Source organism: Antechinus flavipes, chromosome 5 (genome assembly GCF_016432865.1).
Source record: "Antechinus flavipes isolate AdamAnt ecotype Samford, QLD, Australia chromosome 5, AdamAnt_v2, whole genome shotgun sequence".
Taxonomy (NCBI): Eukaryota; Metazoa; Chordata; class Mammalia; order Dasyuromorphia; family Dasyuridae; genus Antechinus; species Antechinus flavipes.
In genome coordinates, this window is record NC_067402.1 from 153,312,930 (window position 1) to 153,331,716 (window position 18,787).

The 18,787-nt window shown below is 31.3% G+C and overlaps 1 protein-coding gene across 4 annotated transcripts in view; it reads right to left on the reverse strand.

Moving 5' to 3' along the window:
- CACNA2D1 (calcium voltage-gated channel auxiliary subunit alpha2delta 1) overlaps nt 1–18,787 on the reverse strand; it is a 688,069-nt gene that overhangs the window by 33,912 nt on the left and 635,370 nt on the right. For 2 of the 4 annotated variants that reach the window (XM_051961630.1, XM_051961628.1), the window contains 5 exons: nt 13,440–13,501; nt 6,970–7,046; nt 5,655–5,675; nt 4,874–4,934; nt 679–776 (listed from right to left, as the gene is read on the reverse strand). In XM_051961630.1, the coding sequence (XP_051817590.1) occupies nt 679–776; nt 4,874–4,934; nt 5,655–5,675; nt 6,970–7,046; nt 13,440–13,501 (319 nt within the window). The remainder of the gene's footprint in view (nt 1–678; nt 777–4,873; nt 4,935–5,654; nt 5,676–6,969; nt 7,047–13,439; nt 13,502–18,787) is intronic. The other 2 variants (XM_051961631.1, XM_051961629.1) reach the window with 1 other exon arrangement.

Genomic DNA, 18,787 nt, shown 5'->3' on the forward strand with positions numbered 1-18,787 from the left:
TAAATCAATAAAAAGTCTAAGAGTTATAAAGTACATCTATGATTCAAAAGGCTAATTAATCCTCTGAAAATAAAAGATATAATGGTATTAAACTAAAGTCTGTTTTTCTCTGAAATATGTTTGAAAGCAAATAATTATCCTTCAAATGCAAAGTTGCTGAAGCATTTTTTTTAGTTATATGTTCATGTTTTAGATACATGTTTTTAGATGCATATTTTTTTAGATACAGGTAAAAGATAAGATTCTTTATAGATTCCTTTTTTTGGGTGCCCTTTTCTACTACTGTATTGAAACTGATTTTAGAATCTAACTTATATTGGAGGGGGGGTATTCTTTTTCTTTTATTATGAATATCACTTGGCTAGACTAAAAAAATTAGATACTGAAAATATAAGCCTAAACCATACTATATCAGATTTGAGACTAATTCAAATGGTTTTGCTATTTTCATTTTAAAAAATCTGGATCCAGTTGATTTTTTTAATCACTAAAATTACCATAACTTACCATAAAATAAATTTTATCAAATTTCACATTAAGTATATAATAAACAAAACTCCATTTTTTATACAGGCCCATTAAAGAAATGAATAAATCAAAGATAAATATCAGAATTTAATGGGATAATAAAAATATTTTTTTCTCCAAGTATTTCCTACAAAAAACACAAACACTTACATGATGGGTTGTTTGGAGTTTTTCGATCAATAAACTCATTGAAATTTAAGAGAAATTCAGTGTTGTTTTCTGATGGTTTTAAGTCATTACAGTATTCTCTGAAAAATAATAATAACAAAGAAGACTAGGGTTAGGTTTATTTACAAAGATACAAATGGTTACTCTATTAAATATTCATTGGGAGAACCTACTCTATACTAGATACTCTGAAGATTCAGAAAGTATATGACACCTTTATTGCCTTTAAACATTTTATATTTGAGTAGGGGTGACATGAAGATACTAAGAAGTTCATGTAAGCATTTTAGATTCTGAAATGTAACAATTTGTCTAGTGCTCATTTTCCTCTTAAATCTGTTGTATATAGTCTTTTCAGTTCCTTATCCTTCATACCCATCAACAATGCTTTGGTTGTACCCTGTCAGCCATTTCAGTGATGGATTATGTTTTATCTCAGGATTCCTCAATTCACTAATCTAGAACCTTCCTTTTTCCAGTATTTGCACACTTTTTCTGGAGGATATTGTAAGGGCATGCTTCCATTGAAAATTTATGTTAAGAAGGTGACCTAAAATTGTATTTTACTGACAGGATTGAAATGATCACATTTCATCTCCTAATTCCCTTTTTCTTCACCTTTAGGTTCTTTGTGTATTTAGCAATTTTCTTCTCAATCCCTTTTATCTTAGACAATGAACTTTTCCTTTGTCCAGGCTAATAGCCATTCTTCCTGTTTATCAATCCTAATTACTCATATCTTTGAAAAACTTTTATTTTCAATCTTTCTCTTTTTCCTGGTTCAAGCCTCTTGCTTTCCAACCACAATTATGCTCAGGTCTCTCTTAAAAAATATCTTTCATTAACTTCGTTTGAAGGAGAAGTAATCATCATTTTCCTGCTTCCCTCCATCAACAAATTTATTATATAGTATTTTACGCTTAAAACTGTATTTTTCTTTATTTGCCCCAGTAGTGTGTCATCTGTATCACTGCTCTATCGAGACCATTTCCAACTCACTTATGCTTTTTCTATACTAGTCTTCCTCAGTTTCCATCTTCCTTATCTTTTGACAGTATCAGAGAAAAACATGGCATAGTGGGAAACAGGAGTCAGAAAAACTAACTGGTTTAAAAGTTTGGGTGTATGACTGTGGCCAAAGCCACTTAAACTGTCCAGGTTTTATTTTTCTCATCTATAAAATGTTTGTGAGGCAACATTCAGTACTTAGCTTATAGGATTGAATGACAATTAAAATGCCTTATAAATCTTAAATATATATGTATGTGTATATATACTTATTGATCTTAATAGTCTCTTCATTTTTGGTTTCATTAAATCATTTACAGGTCTATTGTTAATTATTTGTCCCCTCTAATGTCATTTATTCTTGGTTATCTTTTATCATGCTCTAATCTTTAAATATCATCTTATTCCATGGTTTTTGTGACTATTTGATGTAGCTTCAGTGCCAGTCTGCATCTCCAGCCATAATAGGCTTCTGTCTCATGTATAATTGCTCCCTGAATGTCACTGGATAGATGTCTCTCTTTGGCACCACAAAATCAATACAGTCAAACTGAACAGATTCCTCCAAATCTATACTCATTATATTAACTCTCCTATTTTTTCTGTTTGCCCTAATTCCAAACTCAAAATTCTCATTGACTTTTCTTTTTCTCCTACCACCTACATTCAACTAATCTCAAATCCTTTCATTTTCAGGATTCAATAACAATATAGAGCTGGCAGCTGATTGGTATACCTAAGAGATCATTTAATCCAACATCTGCATTCTACAAATGAGAAAAAGGAGGCCCAGAGAAGCAGAATTATTAGCACCGATTAATAGTTTTTTGAATTTGAACCTAGGCTATCTGCAAATTCTTTCCAATATGCAGTCTCTGAAATGTCTTTCAAATATACTCTCTTTCTCATGCTACATGAAAAAGAGCTGCCACACTACTTTAAAACTCTCATCATGTCCAATCTAAATAATTGTAAGTTTCTTAACTAATACTGAGGTTTCTCTCTACCTGCAGTCTCTTCAGTTCAATTAATCTTTGTAAAAACAGGTTTGACTATGCTTTTCACTCTCCTACCCAAAACCTTCACAACGTTCCGCTATTTACCTAATAAAAGAGAGATTTCATAGTCTGACATTAGAATTTGGTCAGTTTGGCAGCAACGTAATTTTTTTTTTTTTTGAGGCTATTGGGGTAAAGTGACTTGCCCAGAGTCACACAGCTCAGAAGTGTTCAGTGTCTGAGGTCAGATTTGAACTTGGGTCCTCCTGATTTCAGGTTGGTGCTATATTTATCCATTGCACTATAGCTACCCCATAACTATTTTCCTTTAAAAATATTACAATATTTTATTGTTCTATTATCCTCATTTTACCAATATATCTCTTTCCTTCCTTAACTTCAACAATCCATCTGTTATAACAAAAGATAGAAAGCGAATAAAAACACCCAATACAACTTAGCTTTGTTTACACTCCAGTTTTCACTTTTGTTTTAGCCACACTGTACTGTCAACTTGGCCTGTTTTTCTTTTTGTGCCTGGCTATCCCTGTTTCCAAGCCTAGAAAGATTTCTCCTTCCATTTGTTCTTCTGTAATCTTTCCTTTCCTTAAGTATCCAGCTCAAATCTTTCTCTCATTCTCCCATATGAAAGTGAGTTCTGTATTAAAATCTCTCAGTACTTTATTGAATTTTCTTTTTCCACTTACTATATTCTAATCTTCATTATATTTGTGGTTATTTTTATCTCCCATTGAATTGTTAGGTCCTTCCCTCCTTCCTTTCTTCCCTCCTTCTTTTTCTCCTCCCTTCCCTCCCTCTGCTGCCTTCATTCCTGCTTTTCTTCCTCCTTCCTTCCCTCTGGATCATACAACTAGTAAATCTTAAGTGTCTAAGGTCGAATTTGAATGCAGGTCCTTTATCCACTGAGCTATCTAGCTGCTCTGTGAATTATTAGGTTCTTGACAGAAAGTTCTGTCTTGTTTCATCATTGCATTCATAATGCAATTAATTTACACATAGAAAGCATTACAATCAAGGTTTATTGGATTTTATTTGTTCAATGAGGAAATAAGACTAATTTATATGAAACAATTGGGAGAAATTGCAGAATGGCATTGCACTGTTTTTAAGTTCTAAACTGTATGGTACTATTTTTGACAAAAGTGTGTAGAATAATTGATCAGCACTAAGGTTTTTGTATATATAGCGTAATTGCTTCCAAGATTCACATTTTATCAAAATGAGAGCTTAGATGTATTTTAAATTACCCTAATTCAGATTTACATATAAAAAAATTAAGTAATCTTATGTTTAAAGTGAAATTTGAATAATTCTGATTCGAGTTTCTTGAACATTATTCATTTTTATTATTCATTATTTTAATTAGGAATGGATTAAATGGAATTTTGTTGAGTGAAAAATAGGTTAATAATAATCAGTGCAAAGAGTAGTTGGGATGCAGCTCTGCTTTAAAGTGGGTAAAATTTCCAGTCTTCATGAATATGATCTATAAAAGTGAGTCCCATAGAAGTGCTAAATTAAGATTTAGAAGTTCTGGTCTTAAATTTTTCTTCAGAAACTTAGAGGATCTATAGTTATTCACAAGATATGAAATTGTTCTGAGCTTCAGTTTGCTTTTCTATGCAGTGGAGGTTGTGATACTTTTGTTGCTTACTTTACAGAATCATTTCTGTAAAAAGTGTTTTTAAAACTTTAAGGTGCTACTGGTATGTAAATTGTTAGAGTAGCTGATATTACAACAGGAATGAACTGTGGTTGGCATTATATCTGTGAATTTATGCATAAAAATGAAGGAAATGTTTTAGGACATAATATGCATTACTCAGGGGAAAAAGGGTAATATAAGAAGCATCTATTTCCTACAAGTTATATATATAAATTATACAAAGTAAAATGGATTGTAGAATGAAGAGGATAATTCTGAATTCATAGGATTAGACTCTTCTGGTCTCTACTAACTTTAATTTATGTAGTATTTTCTGTTACTTAAATACATTATTTCTTTTGATGCTTTGAAAAATAGTTGCCTTTATAGCATAGCTAAATCAAGTATTTAAAAAAAATTTAAGCATATTATGATATTGAAATTTGTTCCATATATAAATTTATTATATTATTTAATTATGTTTATGATTAGGAAATTGACTCACCTTGGTGCTATAAAAGTGTATCCAGATTCTTCAAAATGCTCAGGTTTCAGTGTTTCTGAATCTGCAGGTATGAAGTTTCAATGTTAGAAAAAACAACCTAAGCTCAGCTAGAGTACATAGCTAAAGAACATGACACTAAAATTATTACCTAGTAAGCAAAGAAACATACTGAAAGATTAATCTACTAAAGTAATATATTGGAAGATTGATCTACTTACCTTTTTATATTTTAGCTACATCAGTGATTACATCAGTTAGTTTCAAAATATAAGAAAAAGGTACTTATACTTTTAAAAGAGTCATAATGAAAGCATCCATATTTTAGTGTATTCCTAAAACTTAAGGGTTTGCCATTAAAGAAATATATAGATAAGTTCTCATAGAAGTGAAATCTATAAAAATCCTAGATTTGTACTTTTAAAGTGTCACAAAATGTAATTATTACTTTAATTTCTTAAGAAGGCTTTCATTCATAAATTAATATTACCAGTGAATTTATAACATACTTTAACAATGACATTTACCCAGAACATGGAGAATCAGAAAACCCCAACAGATTAGAAATTAATGACAATGTCAATGTAAAATAGATCATTTAGGAAGACAAAAGCCTGTCCATTCCATCCCCTCCCCCTTTTGTTATATCAAATATGCAGTGTTCATGTGGGAAAATCTAACAAGTGAAGAACACAGAGGAAAGTATCCAATAGGAATGGAAATATAATTGGGAAATTTCAACTGCACTAAATGGAAAGAAATTGAGCAACAAGAAGATACTTGCCCTTCACTTTGACTTTTTTTGCTGAGAAAATCCATCAGAAAGAGAAAGCCAGGAAACAAAAAAAAGAGGGTAAAGCAAAGGGGGTCACAAACAATATTTTATTCAATGAGCTTTTTGAATAAAAATATTGTACATAGATCAAAGGTTCATTTATGTACAGCTGTAGTCTGGAAAAAAGACAAACATCTTTGAAGACTGGAATGTACTGTCACTTATTACTAAAGTACCCTCTATGTACTGTGGCTATTTCAAGGGTCTGTTTTTGCAGGTTATTAGATGCAAGTGCAACACTAATAAATATAAGTCTATTATAGAAGCATTTATTAATGACTAAACTTTCACTAATTACTCCCACTTTCATCAAGTTAAGAAATAACTCATGCAAAATTGCTGGTTGCTAAAAGACCATCATATCTAGTACCCATCAAGTGGCTAAGGAAGATGTAATTTTTCCAAGTAATAGAATAAAGGACAAGAGCAGGGAAAGTTAGGACAGAATGGGATGTTGACTAGAGAAGTGGTAGAAATTGGAGCTTGTTTGTTAGAAGAAATTTGTAACTAGTTTTTTTTTTTTTTTTTTTTAACTTTCTCTGAACACACATTCTATCAAGTTAGTGTTGATACTTGAAACAGGCTAAGAGGATATGATGGCCATTTTTTACTTAACTAAATGTAATTACAATCAAAACAAAAATTTAAAAAGAACTATGGATAAGAATATAGCATAGGCATAAGTACTGTTAATTAACACTTCATTCTGAAAGCTGCACAAACAATTATTGGAGATATTCATATATATCGTAATTTAGAAGACATGAAAGCAAAGCTTATCTGCAAACCAAAGCCAAAGGCCATTACTATTTAACTATTCAAGCAAAATATAAAATTTGAAGCACAATATTATCATTGCCAAATGCAAAACCAAACCAAAAAAAAAAGCTTTACTATGTTACTACAAATAGAGTTTGTTAATATTTAGCATGTGGAACATTTAATGCCATAAGCAGACCCTTAAAATGACAGCAACAGAGGATACAGCAAGGCAATGATTCTATAAGCACATAGCAAGGCAGGGAAGGGTAGTAAGGGTTACCAGTGAAACTGGAATACCTGCTCATATTCTATCTATGTAGAATATTTCTTGTTCCTTGCATGTTTGGAATGGGTTAGAATCATTGCTATAGATTTGGTAATAACACCTACTGAAATGTATAAGCTTAATGTATTTCATATGTATTCTATAAGCTAAATGTGTTTCAAAATCTGATATTAGGAGATAATGATCAGACCCTGAAGTCTCTTTCACAGTACTTACATCTGGCCTGAGTTATTGTCTCTTCTATTTTGGCTTTTATATAGTAAAAACTGTAGGTTGGTAATACCAAGGCCAAACTGCAATAGAAACAAGAGAAGCATAAACAAAAGAAAAACAAAACAAAGAGACACAGTGGACTGAGTGGAGAATCCAAAGATCTGCTACCACTCCTTCCTTGTTGGAGTAAAGATTAAACATTCATTCAACAAGCATTTATTAAACACCTATTATGTGCCAGGCATTATGATAGGCACTGGGGGTGGGGTGGGGTGGGGGGAATACAAAGACAAAAATGAACCAATTCCTGCCCCAAGGAGCTTACAGTCTATAGATACCAAGCACTTTTACAATGAAACCAGAGATAAAAACTATAAAATAATAGCAAATATAATATTTAATTAATTTTTTCCTCTTGGTACCATATGATACAATGTGAGAAATGAACATTAGGAGGATTGGAATAAACTTGCCTTTTTTTAAAGTCTTATTTCAATTAATATTTCTGTTTACAGTATTATATTTTCAAAAAAGTCAGATTAGGATGAGTGTACATTCTACATCATTATAGAATTTAGCCTTAAGGTATCTTGGTTTTTGTAATCACAAAGATTAACATTCATAGATTTTTTTTCCCTATATAAAATAGAAATTAACTTGCTATTTGACCAAAAAAAGTTTTTTTTTTCCCATACTTTTTCTCAGAATACAATAGTAGCTCAAAATCCTATCTTGCTAAAATATTATCTGCCTGGGGATTTCAAAAAGCTACTTTTTTTTCCCAAATAGTGGCTCAGTGTTGTCTTATAGATGTTAATTGAAGGTACCTTGGGATTTTTTTTCAAATATTAGGATTTTATGTAATTTTCATTGCACACTTACAGAAGCAATTCTCCTAATGTATCTACTGGTGAACTTTTGTTCATTATGTGCACCCTAAACACCACTTCTAACACCAAAAACTGTATGTCAGAAAACAAACGTGGGTCCCTCAAATTCTGTGGACAACCAATTTCAAGCGGAAATAATTGATATTTCTTTCAAATGCCCCTCTTCCCCTGAGCTTTGCAAGTTTCCTATTTAAAATTCCTTAAATTCTTTGATTTGTTCCCCATGTGAATAAATTATCTTAGCCCTATTTAGAAACACACAACTCAATGATGTAGAATATGAGAAAGAATGCTATAATAGTAATTAAGGAATCTGGGCTTTAAATATGGCTCTTGTAATATGTAGTTGTGACACTTGAGTAGAAATTACTTACCTTTCTTTAAGTTTGTTTCATGATCCATAAAATGAAGAGTTTGAACTAAATATCTTCTAAGATGACTTCTAGCTCTAAAATTTGGAGATCGGTGCATGTCCAGGCCATAAATGCCTGGATAGTCTTTAGTAGACTATTTTGTCCCCCACTCTATATTAGTGAACTGTCTTGAGGGTATTTTTTATTGGTTGCCCATTTACATAGTAGTAAGCTAAATAGATTTTGCCTTTCTGTCATGCAATGCCAAATTGTAAATTTTGGATAAGGGCCTTACTCATATGAAACTTCTTTCATGAGACCTCAAATGCTGGTCAAATCTCTCGTCTCTAATTTTTACTACACATAATCATATTGTAGATGTAAAAACATAGAAAACAACTGAAAATTTAAATTTAATTCTTTCTTTGGGTAATTTCTAGTATTATATAGAGAGTCCCATGCTTGCCAACATAGAGATTGGAAATATTTGTATTCTAAACTCCAATTAAGAGTCCTGGCAATCACTTACTTATTACAGTATAATTAGGTGGGCAAGATATTATTATGAGTACATGCTCACTCTAATTCCTAAACTGTTCTTAATCACTAAATGATTTCATAAACTTTCCTTGAGGAAAAAGGTCAGTGGAATAAAACATTAATGGAAATCCTCCCTCTGCTTCATTTTTATATGTAAGTTCCTCCTATATGTTGCAGCAAAAATTAAAATGAAAATAAGCATTGCAATCAATCTGGAAGCAAGATGACCCTTAATGATTCATTTGCCATTTATAAAGTACAGAGAAGAATTACTGATTATTTGCCTTATAATCTCCCACCAATTCCTCTCTAGGGAAATTAGGACAATTTGACTTGCCTATTACCATATATTGCTTATAGAAGCTACTAATTAAAACTATAACCTTATGTCTAATAGTGCTGCTACAATGTGACTCTTGTGGATTTAGCTTATATTTCATCAACTACAGGCAATATTATGAAGGCCCATGAGAGGAACTATTAAAGTTTCAAATAGATATGCTAAGAATAAATCTTTGTTGGTATTTAGAACTCATGTAATACAATCCCTGATCTCTAATAATCCCTTCCTTCATTGGTCAGTTAAGATGTGACATTTAGAAAAATGTCATAGAATTTAGAAAGATCTAAATTGTCTTATATTCACCTTCACTGTAAAGATTTGTGCTTGCAATTCAGAGGCTCCATATGTGTGGGTGTGTGTATGTGTATATAATATAATATACGTATATTATATTATATACACATACACATATATACGTATATATGTGTGTGTATATTATATATATATACACACACACATATACGTATATATATATTATATACACACACACATGTATACGTATATGTGTGTGTGTGTGTATATATACACACACAGAGAGACACTATGCCTGTAATTTAAATAAGATGCCACCAGAGAGAGTATTTTGTTTAGGCTATATTCTTGTGATCTAAATATTGTAGTCTGATCCTCCTCCCTACTCCCCCCCTGGCATTTTTAACTAAAATAAACAGAATAGGGAATGCTTTTCTGCTTCACAATGCTTTCTTCATAATAGGAATATTATATAATCAGCTGGTTGTTAACAACTGCTGACTGCTATGACATTTTAAAAATATCCTCTTATTTATGTCAGTATTTCCTAAGTGCTAGTACAGTACATCAGACTTCATAAGTACTCGATCCATATTGTTTAATGGAAGAGAAAAGCTGTACATCTTTAGGACAAGTTATAAAATAAAACAAAATCTTAGGTGTAGTTAAATAGTCCATCTCAACAAATTTTATCTGCTTGATCTGCAATTTTTTTTTCTTAAGTAGAATACCTTCTTGTTATTCATACTAAGCTTGTGATATAGTTCTAGCACGTTACTATGAACAGTTTCCATAAAAAAAATGCTTATAGATGTTCTTGTATGTTTTGTTGTTTTTACCCTTCTATATGGTCTTTGATAGGTGATACCCTTAACTTTTTGGTTACAATATTTCTTATGAAAAGTGAAATTTGCTTTTTCATGGTTATGTTTAAGTCTCTTGAGCATGGAAGCTACATTTCAGTAGTCAGAATTTCCAGGTCTGTTTTCCTGATAATTAATTTTTAAGTTTCTTGAAGACAACCCTATGCCACTAGCTCTCCAGAAATTAGTGTGTAATTAATCCCCTTAACAACAGTGGTAAATTCACTGCACTTTTTACAGTTTGACAATTTGTCAGAAATTAGAAGGTACCCAAGTTTACACCCGAATTAATTTTCATTCATGCAATACATATTTATCAAGTAACCACTATATGCAACTCACTGTGATAGCTACTGTTAACAATAGAAACATTTAAAATGTACTTTTTTGTTCTTATGTAATAGTGTGGGGTAGTGTGTTGGGCCTGAATTCAAGAAAACCTGAGTTAAAATTTGATCTTAGACAACTTATTAGCTGTGTGACCTCAAGAAACCATTCAACTTGTTTACCTTAATTTCTTCAGCTATAAAATGGGAATACTATCACCTACTTCCCAGAGTTGTTTTAAAGATCAAATGAGATTAAAAATCGTAAGGCACTTAGCATAATGGCTGGCACATATTATTATCACAGTGCTATGGGCATTCGGAAATCTCAATTAAGATGAGGGATATGGAATGAGAGTTGACATTATGAAGAAGGTAATTCGTGAACTAAACCTTGAAGGATGGGTAAGACTGGCAGAAAAAGATTATGGAAATAGAGAAGGAAGTAGCAGTTCTAAAATAAAGGGATCTCATAAATAAAGATGTTGTTGTTATCATTCAGCCATTTGTCAGTTGTGTCTGATTCTTCATGACCTTACTTTGAGGTTTTCTTGGCAAAGATACTGGAGTAATTTGCCATTTCTTTCTCCAGCTAATTTTATAAAAAAAGAAACTCAAGCAAAAAGGATTAAATAACTTTCTCAGAGACACCCAGCTAATAAGTATCTAAAATCATGATTTGAACTCAGGATGATATAAATCTTTTAACTCCAGGCCTAGAAGATACTCCACTGGTATATGTTGAATATTCTAGTTTAATTGGAATATAGTATCAGATATGTAAGTAGTGGATATAAGGATAGAAATATAGGTTTGTGCCAACAGAGAGGGTTGGAAATGCTATGCTGTGACTATTCATTTAATTCAGAAAGTATTTAGAGTCACTAAAAGTTTTTGAATAAAGCATCAAAATGTTAGGAACTGTGCTTTAATAAAGTTACCCTGGAAAGTGTATAAGGATCAGAAGATCACAGACTTGGAGCTGGAAAGAATGGGTAGAGGTCATCTAATCCAACTAAAGTTAAACTAATCTAAACTGAGGTACAGTGAGGTTAATAGAATTGCCCAAATGGCAAAACTATGAATTGATTCCAGATTTTGGCTCTAAATCACTCATTTATTTGATAACACTGTGTTGGTAGTGAATAATACTGATTACTGGCTTGATCAATAAGGAAAGTCCGGTACCAATAACTTTAGTTTATTAATCTATAAAGGGACATGAATATTCCAAACTAAAACTTCATGGTATCTGACTTTATAACAAAAAGCATCTTTGATGTATATCCTAAGTTTTATCATCTCTTTTTTCCAATTAGCTAAGGCAGCAGTGAGTATAAGGAATTACAAACTCTCATGAAAGAAAGAATTAGTAGCTAATGACCATGTACATGTACATACATGCACACACATACATACACACACACAGTTTTTTAAGAGATAGAGCAATATGTGAAAGGGAAGAAGGAAAAAAGCATCTGTTAAATGTTTACTATGTGGTAGACACTTTGCTGTTTTGTAAATATTATTTCATTGATTATTATAACTTTGAGAGGAGATGCTATTATTCTCATTTTATAATTGTGTAAAGTGAAGTGGAGAAGAATTGACTTGCCCAAAGTCACACAGTCAGTAAACTTCTGGGGCCACCTTTGAACACAGGTTTTCCTGAAACATAGATCATTGCACCATATAGTAGTATTTTGGACACAAGGGAGTTGACCACCCTTTTTTTTTTCCCTACAAATTTACAGGTTTTGTGAAAAGATAGAATTTGACACCATGTATTAACTTCATAGCTAACTGATTTTCTGCGATCATATTTTATTTTATTCTTAGAAGAGTCAAATTGACTTTGCCATTGAAGTTGTGATCAGTGTGGTATCAAAACATTGATAAACTATTTCTTAGATATTTACTTTAAAAGGTATGTAACAGGTAAGGGATGATGTAAAGATATAATAATTTTATGGACAGAGCTGTTCATAATTTGTACACATCAGTTTTTTGTTCATTTCTTTCTGAAATACATATGGAGGTTGATTCAATTATAGTTTACATTTTCATAAAAGATATAATTTGTGTGATTTTTCAATTTAGTTTTAAATAAGAGATACTCATATTTAATTGCAGGAGAATTAGATATGTTGAAAGTAGTACAATTGTACAGAGCCCACGTGTATCAACTACCCTTTCAGTGAGAAAATAAGAAAAAGTGTTACTAATAATAGAGAGGGAATGAGTGAATGAGTGGATTTATTATTATTTTTTTTTTTTGGTCTTTCATGGTTTGATTCTGTCTTGGGGTAGTTTTAATGTTCATTGCAACCATTATTTAATAAATCCAAAGGAAAATTTAAAAGCAGAAAATCCTGTGTAGAAAAATCAGAGAATCATAGGTTGATTCTCAATTTATTTTTTACTACCAATCAGACTTAAAATAGTGATATCATACTATTTTATCTCTAAATTAGAAAATTACCCTTTATGTCTATATATTTATGTGAATTTAGAATTGATAATACTACTACTACTAATCCTAGTAACTGGTATTTATATTGTATTATATAGATTTATATCAGTTGGCAAAGTTCTATAGGCATGCCATTTCATTTTTTTTCTCACAATAACCCTATAAGACAAGTATAATTATCACCACCCCCAGTTCTTGTAGAGGTATTAGAAAGTACAATTTCCTCTTTCAGTTTATATTGAGGGAAAATCTCCCACAACATTCTTAAGGTACACAGATAATATTAGGTTATGTTTGAGAAAGATCTTTTCAAACCAAAAAAAAAACAAAAAAAAACAAAAAAAAAACAACAAGAACATTATAAAAGTCTGTATTTGACTTCCTTCAATAAAGGAATATTTCCTTCAATAAAATTAATTAAAAAATTAATTACCTGTAATCTGTGCCATTGACAGGAGTCCATGTATATGTTCTATTTCCTTTGTCAATATAGCGCTAGAAAAAGTTTAACAAAATTAATAAAGCCCAATACTGAGATGTATTGAGAGAAGAATCCCAACAATACCCGGTATATTTTTTTAATTCTTAAAATATATCTTCATTTATGTGTGACTTGATTCAGTCTACATTTGTTCTTGGTCTCTCAAGAAATTATGATTGAAGACTATTAGGTATTAATAGAAAAAATAAAAGAAAAATGTCAAATGTACATGACTTATGATAATTTTCACATTAGAAAGTAATAGCCCTGATTCTCTTTCTGACCAAAGTTTTTATGTCTCTTAGAAATTTTTGTTTGGTTGTTTTTTTTGTTTTTTTTTAAGGTAAACAAGCAGATTATCTTGTTGAAATCCTTCATCAATAATTTCAAAATAGTAAGTGTTATAATAAGGGGAAGAAATGGCAAATTATAATTTTGAGATTTCATATAAGGAAGAACTTCTGGAAAGCCACATATAAAAGCATTGAAATATTGGCACTATCATTGGAATATTTGAAATCTTGACCATGCTAAAATATTTTTAGGAATAGGTTATATATCTATTTAAGTGAAATGGTTGATGGCTAGGGAGTAGGCAGTCCAAATCTTTGGTGATTGCTTTTCTATTTTGGTAATCATAATAATGACAATATGCTAATGGTGAAGCTACCCTGAAATACAATGGTTATTAACAGAAAGATATAGAAAGTTTTATTTTTAATGCAACTAATAATAAAGAGTAAGTTATTTCCTGAAGAAATCATAACATCTCCCAACCTTTAAAGAATAAAGGCTTTGGATGGTGAGGTTAAGAAATTTTGCCTATTACAAAACCAATAAAACCCTTCAAAAATTCAATTTCAAGGTATAAGTGACTATAGGGAAAACCCTTGCAAACCAATATTTCTTGTAGAATAAAAAAAAAATTATAGACTTAAAAATAGGCTACAGTTTATGTCAGTTCCCAAATAATAGGCAATTTATACATATATCCATATTTATAGATTGTATTAGTATATGTATATGCTGATAGATTGGGCTTGACTGTCTTTGGGAAAGTTCAGTAATTTTGTATAGTGCTTAGGTGCTAATAAAACAGAATTGTAGTTAAACCCTCCACATTATCTGCTATTTCAATTTAGAAACCACTAGGTTTTTAAATTGCTAGACTTTGAATATATTCTAGCCTTGATGTTCTTAAGAAATGATAAACAGAGATAATGTTCCTCACTGGACCAATTTCAGTTATACTCTGCTTGAAATATTGCAACTGAGCTCCATTTGTGGCATATTAATAGCATTATAGACATAGAGGAATCGAAGGAGGTACCCACAATAAAGATAGTCTGCTAGATTTCCTCTGTTGACATTCAATTGTATTAAGATAAGATGTTTAAAGTCTCATGACACATGTGCTCATCTCAGAATAAACATAAAATCCATTAAAAGCAGCATAATAAAAATGATGATCTGTAATCCAATATGAATTTTATTATATATTCATAAATCTTTATCCCACATGTGTTTCTCTTGCACAGCAGGTAAGTGTGACTAAAATGCTCAAACACAAACTTCTATTTCTTTTCCTTGCAAAAGCTTGTGTTTGGAAATGTTACAAATCTACCTGAACCCAGGGAGATAGTATTGAGATACATATGTAATAATCATCTTGCAAGTAAAAATATTTCCAAGTATAAACTGCTTAATACATAAACACTGAGAGATGAAATAAGATTACAATTTTCTCTTAAAGAGAAAAATTGTATAGCTACTGAATGACTTGTTTATGCACAAATCAGAGATAATGGTGATATTCACCTTTGGAGTCCCATAAGTGAGCCCAAAAGACAGACCTTGCAAATTTTTGGGAATACTCTAGTGTATAGTGTCAGACAAATTATATAAAACAGAACTTCAAACATTGTTGCAAACTTCTTGGCTTACTCACATTGAAAGATGTGTATTCAACTCATGAAAACGTGGCATTTTTCGGTGGAATATGATTTTGAGAACATATGACTCAAAATATTAATGTAGAAATAATGTTAAAATTGCTTTGCTGCATATATAACTTTTATCAAATCGCTTCTTAGTTTGAGAGAGTGGATGGGAGGTTTGGATGGAAATCAAAATTTTAAAAAAATGAATGTTAAAAATGTTTTTACATGTAATTGAGATGAAATAAAAAATTAAAATATTTTTTAAAAGAAATTATTCTCTGATACATGACAGAAAAGAAAATAGGTAAGTCTGATGATATTAATAATGCTATCATCAAGAGAGCCATCTACACCCAGAGGGAGGACAGTGGGAAGTGAATGTGGATCATAACACAACATTCTCATTCTTTTTATTGTTGTTTGCTTGCATTTTGTTTTCTTATTCATTTTTTTTTGCCTTTTTGCTCTGATTTTTCCTTGTGCACCAAAGTAATTGTATAAATGCTTACATATATTGGCTGACATATATTTTAACATGTATAATATATATTGGATTGCTTGCCTTCTAGGAAAGGGAGAAAATTTGAAATAGAAGGGTATGCAAGGGTCAATGTTGAAAAATTATCTGTTCATATGTTTTGAAAATAAAAAAGCTTTAACAAAAAATAAATGCTATCATTTCCAAGAGTCAATCTTTAAAAATGAAAGAAAACTAAAATCAAGAACTATGTTCAATTGTGACTCTTTATTACAGATGAGGAAACAGGCTTATAAAAAACTCTGCCTTGTCCAAGGTAATGCAACTATTTAGAGGAAGAATTGGAAGTAAGGAATCAGTTCTATGATCTTTCAGTGTATACTACGCTGCCTCTTCCAGGTCTGTGTCCTTCTTCTGTCCTTCTAGGGCATAATTAGGTCACCTAATAGCTCTGGCTTCATTTTCTTTCACTATAAAATGGTAACTAAATAATCTGTGAGGTTATTCCCAGTATGAAAATTCTATACATTTCTAAAGAGCATTCTTAGAAATGAGTGTTTTCACAAATAGTACAATTTATCAGTCTTAATGAGCATGTACAACATGGCTAAGACTATTTTTAGATATGACAGGTGTTTTCTTAGTTAACTATAATTTGGCTCATCTATCTAATAATAAAGTTTACAAATTCAGATTCGGTCAAATGAATATATATTCTTTTTGAGGGTAGGGACTCTCTTGCAATAAATTTTTAACCTAAGACAAAGAAAAAACCATAATGACATCGTATACTTATTTCACAAGGACTTTGTGAAGGAACTACATTGTAAATCTTAAATGTAAGGTTAGATGTGCTTTATAACAGTCTCCCCATTGCACAGGCAGTTTATTGTTGCCATGCCAACACTGATCATGCCAAAGAAGCCATGTGGCTGAAGAGAGAGCCAGGCAGGGAGGAGAAGAGCAGAACATGTCAGGCCTGGCTAAGAGAAAGAGCAATAGCCTCCCAACCTTAGAATCTTTAATAGTGAATTTCTGCAAAGTGGCCTTGAAAGAGTTATGAGTTTCTTTTCAACTTCATTCAGTGGGTAGGTGGAAAAATATAAAATAATTCAAGAATTTATAAAAGTAAGATTTTAAGATGCATGCTTATTAACTGCTTATATATTTTGGATAGCAATTCTATGTGATTCAGAAAGACTTTTTCCTGTTAAGTAAGTCTCATTACAAAGTATATAAATCACTTAGAGCCAAAGTCCAAGTACAACTGCTGTCACAAATCTTTCAACATGGCCACTCTAAAATAGATTTCTTCACAATCTTATAACTTGGACTTAAAAAGTTATACTTGGCTGAAGTTTTGAATGGGCAGGGGTGCCTTTTATTACTTTGTTGATAGGATAAAAGATTATGTAACATTTTTAATTTTAAACTTGACAAAAGAAAATGAAAGCAAATTAAGGAATTTGCCTATCTTGAAATGGAGGTTAAAGAGAAGTCCGACAAACAAAGAGGACTCTATCCAAAAAGAGTTACTATGGTGGTTTTTGCAGATAAGGAGTAATTTAATGTCTCTCAAGGGTGAACCAGACACTAAAATGAATTCTGCTTATAGGACTCACTTGGGGGAAAAGGGGATATGGTTTGATTCCATTAACTGAACTTGCCCCTATTTTAAAAGAAAAAGCTTTATTTAATTTTAAAATGATGAATATAAATAGTGTAGGAATGAATTTACCTTCACTTGGGAATCCTTTGTTGTTTCCAAAGTGTTTCCTGGCCCATGTTAATACCTGCCTGTACTTAGGGAAATAAACTTTCAAAATTTCTCATCATATTGGTTGGACCATGCCTAATAACTAGAATAGTAAGAATAAGATGTACTTGAAAGGAATAAGAAGTAGGAAATGGACTATTCCACCCATATTGAGCTATTTCAGTTTGTTTCCCTTTAAAAGGCATTTATTTTAATATAAGTAGAGCATCTTACAAGACATATTTAATAAAAATATTCTCCCCCCATAGTGTGGATAAAGAATCAGAAATTTTCAAGCAAAGGAAATCTTTTTAAGAGCTTTAATGAATTGAATTAGCTTCTATGTGTCTGCTGATGAGATAAATTTAATAATTGTCACATCTCAGTTTCAAGATTTTGCTTTGTAAGCATAGACTTAAAATGACATTTGAAAGTCAGAAAACAATGGTTCAGCCTTCTGTGCTACTACTTATTATTTCTTGATCATTGGTCATGTCATTTAGCTTCTCAAAGCTCCTGTTTCATCATTGATAACATGGCATTAATAATATGGGCATTTCCTACAGCAAAAGATTTTAAGAATCAAATGAGAAAAAGAATATGATTTTTTTATGTAACTGCAAATCACCAAATCAAAACAAGGTTGTTGGACTTTTTCCTCTTTCTCTCCTCCCAACTTAGTAGTATTTTTTCCCAATTACATATCAAGATACTTTTCAAAGTTCACTATATATAAGATTTTGAGTTCCAAATTTTTTTCCCCCACTTTCCCCCCTTTTCCAAGACAGAAGCAATTTGATATAGGTTAATGCATGTACAATCATATTAAACATATTTTCACATTAATCATCTTGCGAAAGAGGAATCAGAACAAAAGAGAAAAAACATGAGAAAAAGAAAAACAATTAAAATGGAAATAGTATGCTTCTATTTGCATTCTCCACAGTTCATTCTCTGGATAGCATTTTCCATTATGAGTCTTTTGGAGTTGTCTTGAATCATTGTATTGCTGATAAGAACTAAGATTATCAAAGTTGATCATTGCACAATGTTGATCCTACTATATACACTCTTCTGTTTCTGTTCACTTTACTCAGCATTAGTTCATTTAAGTTTTTCTGAAATA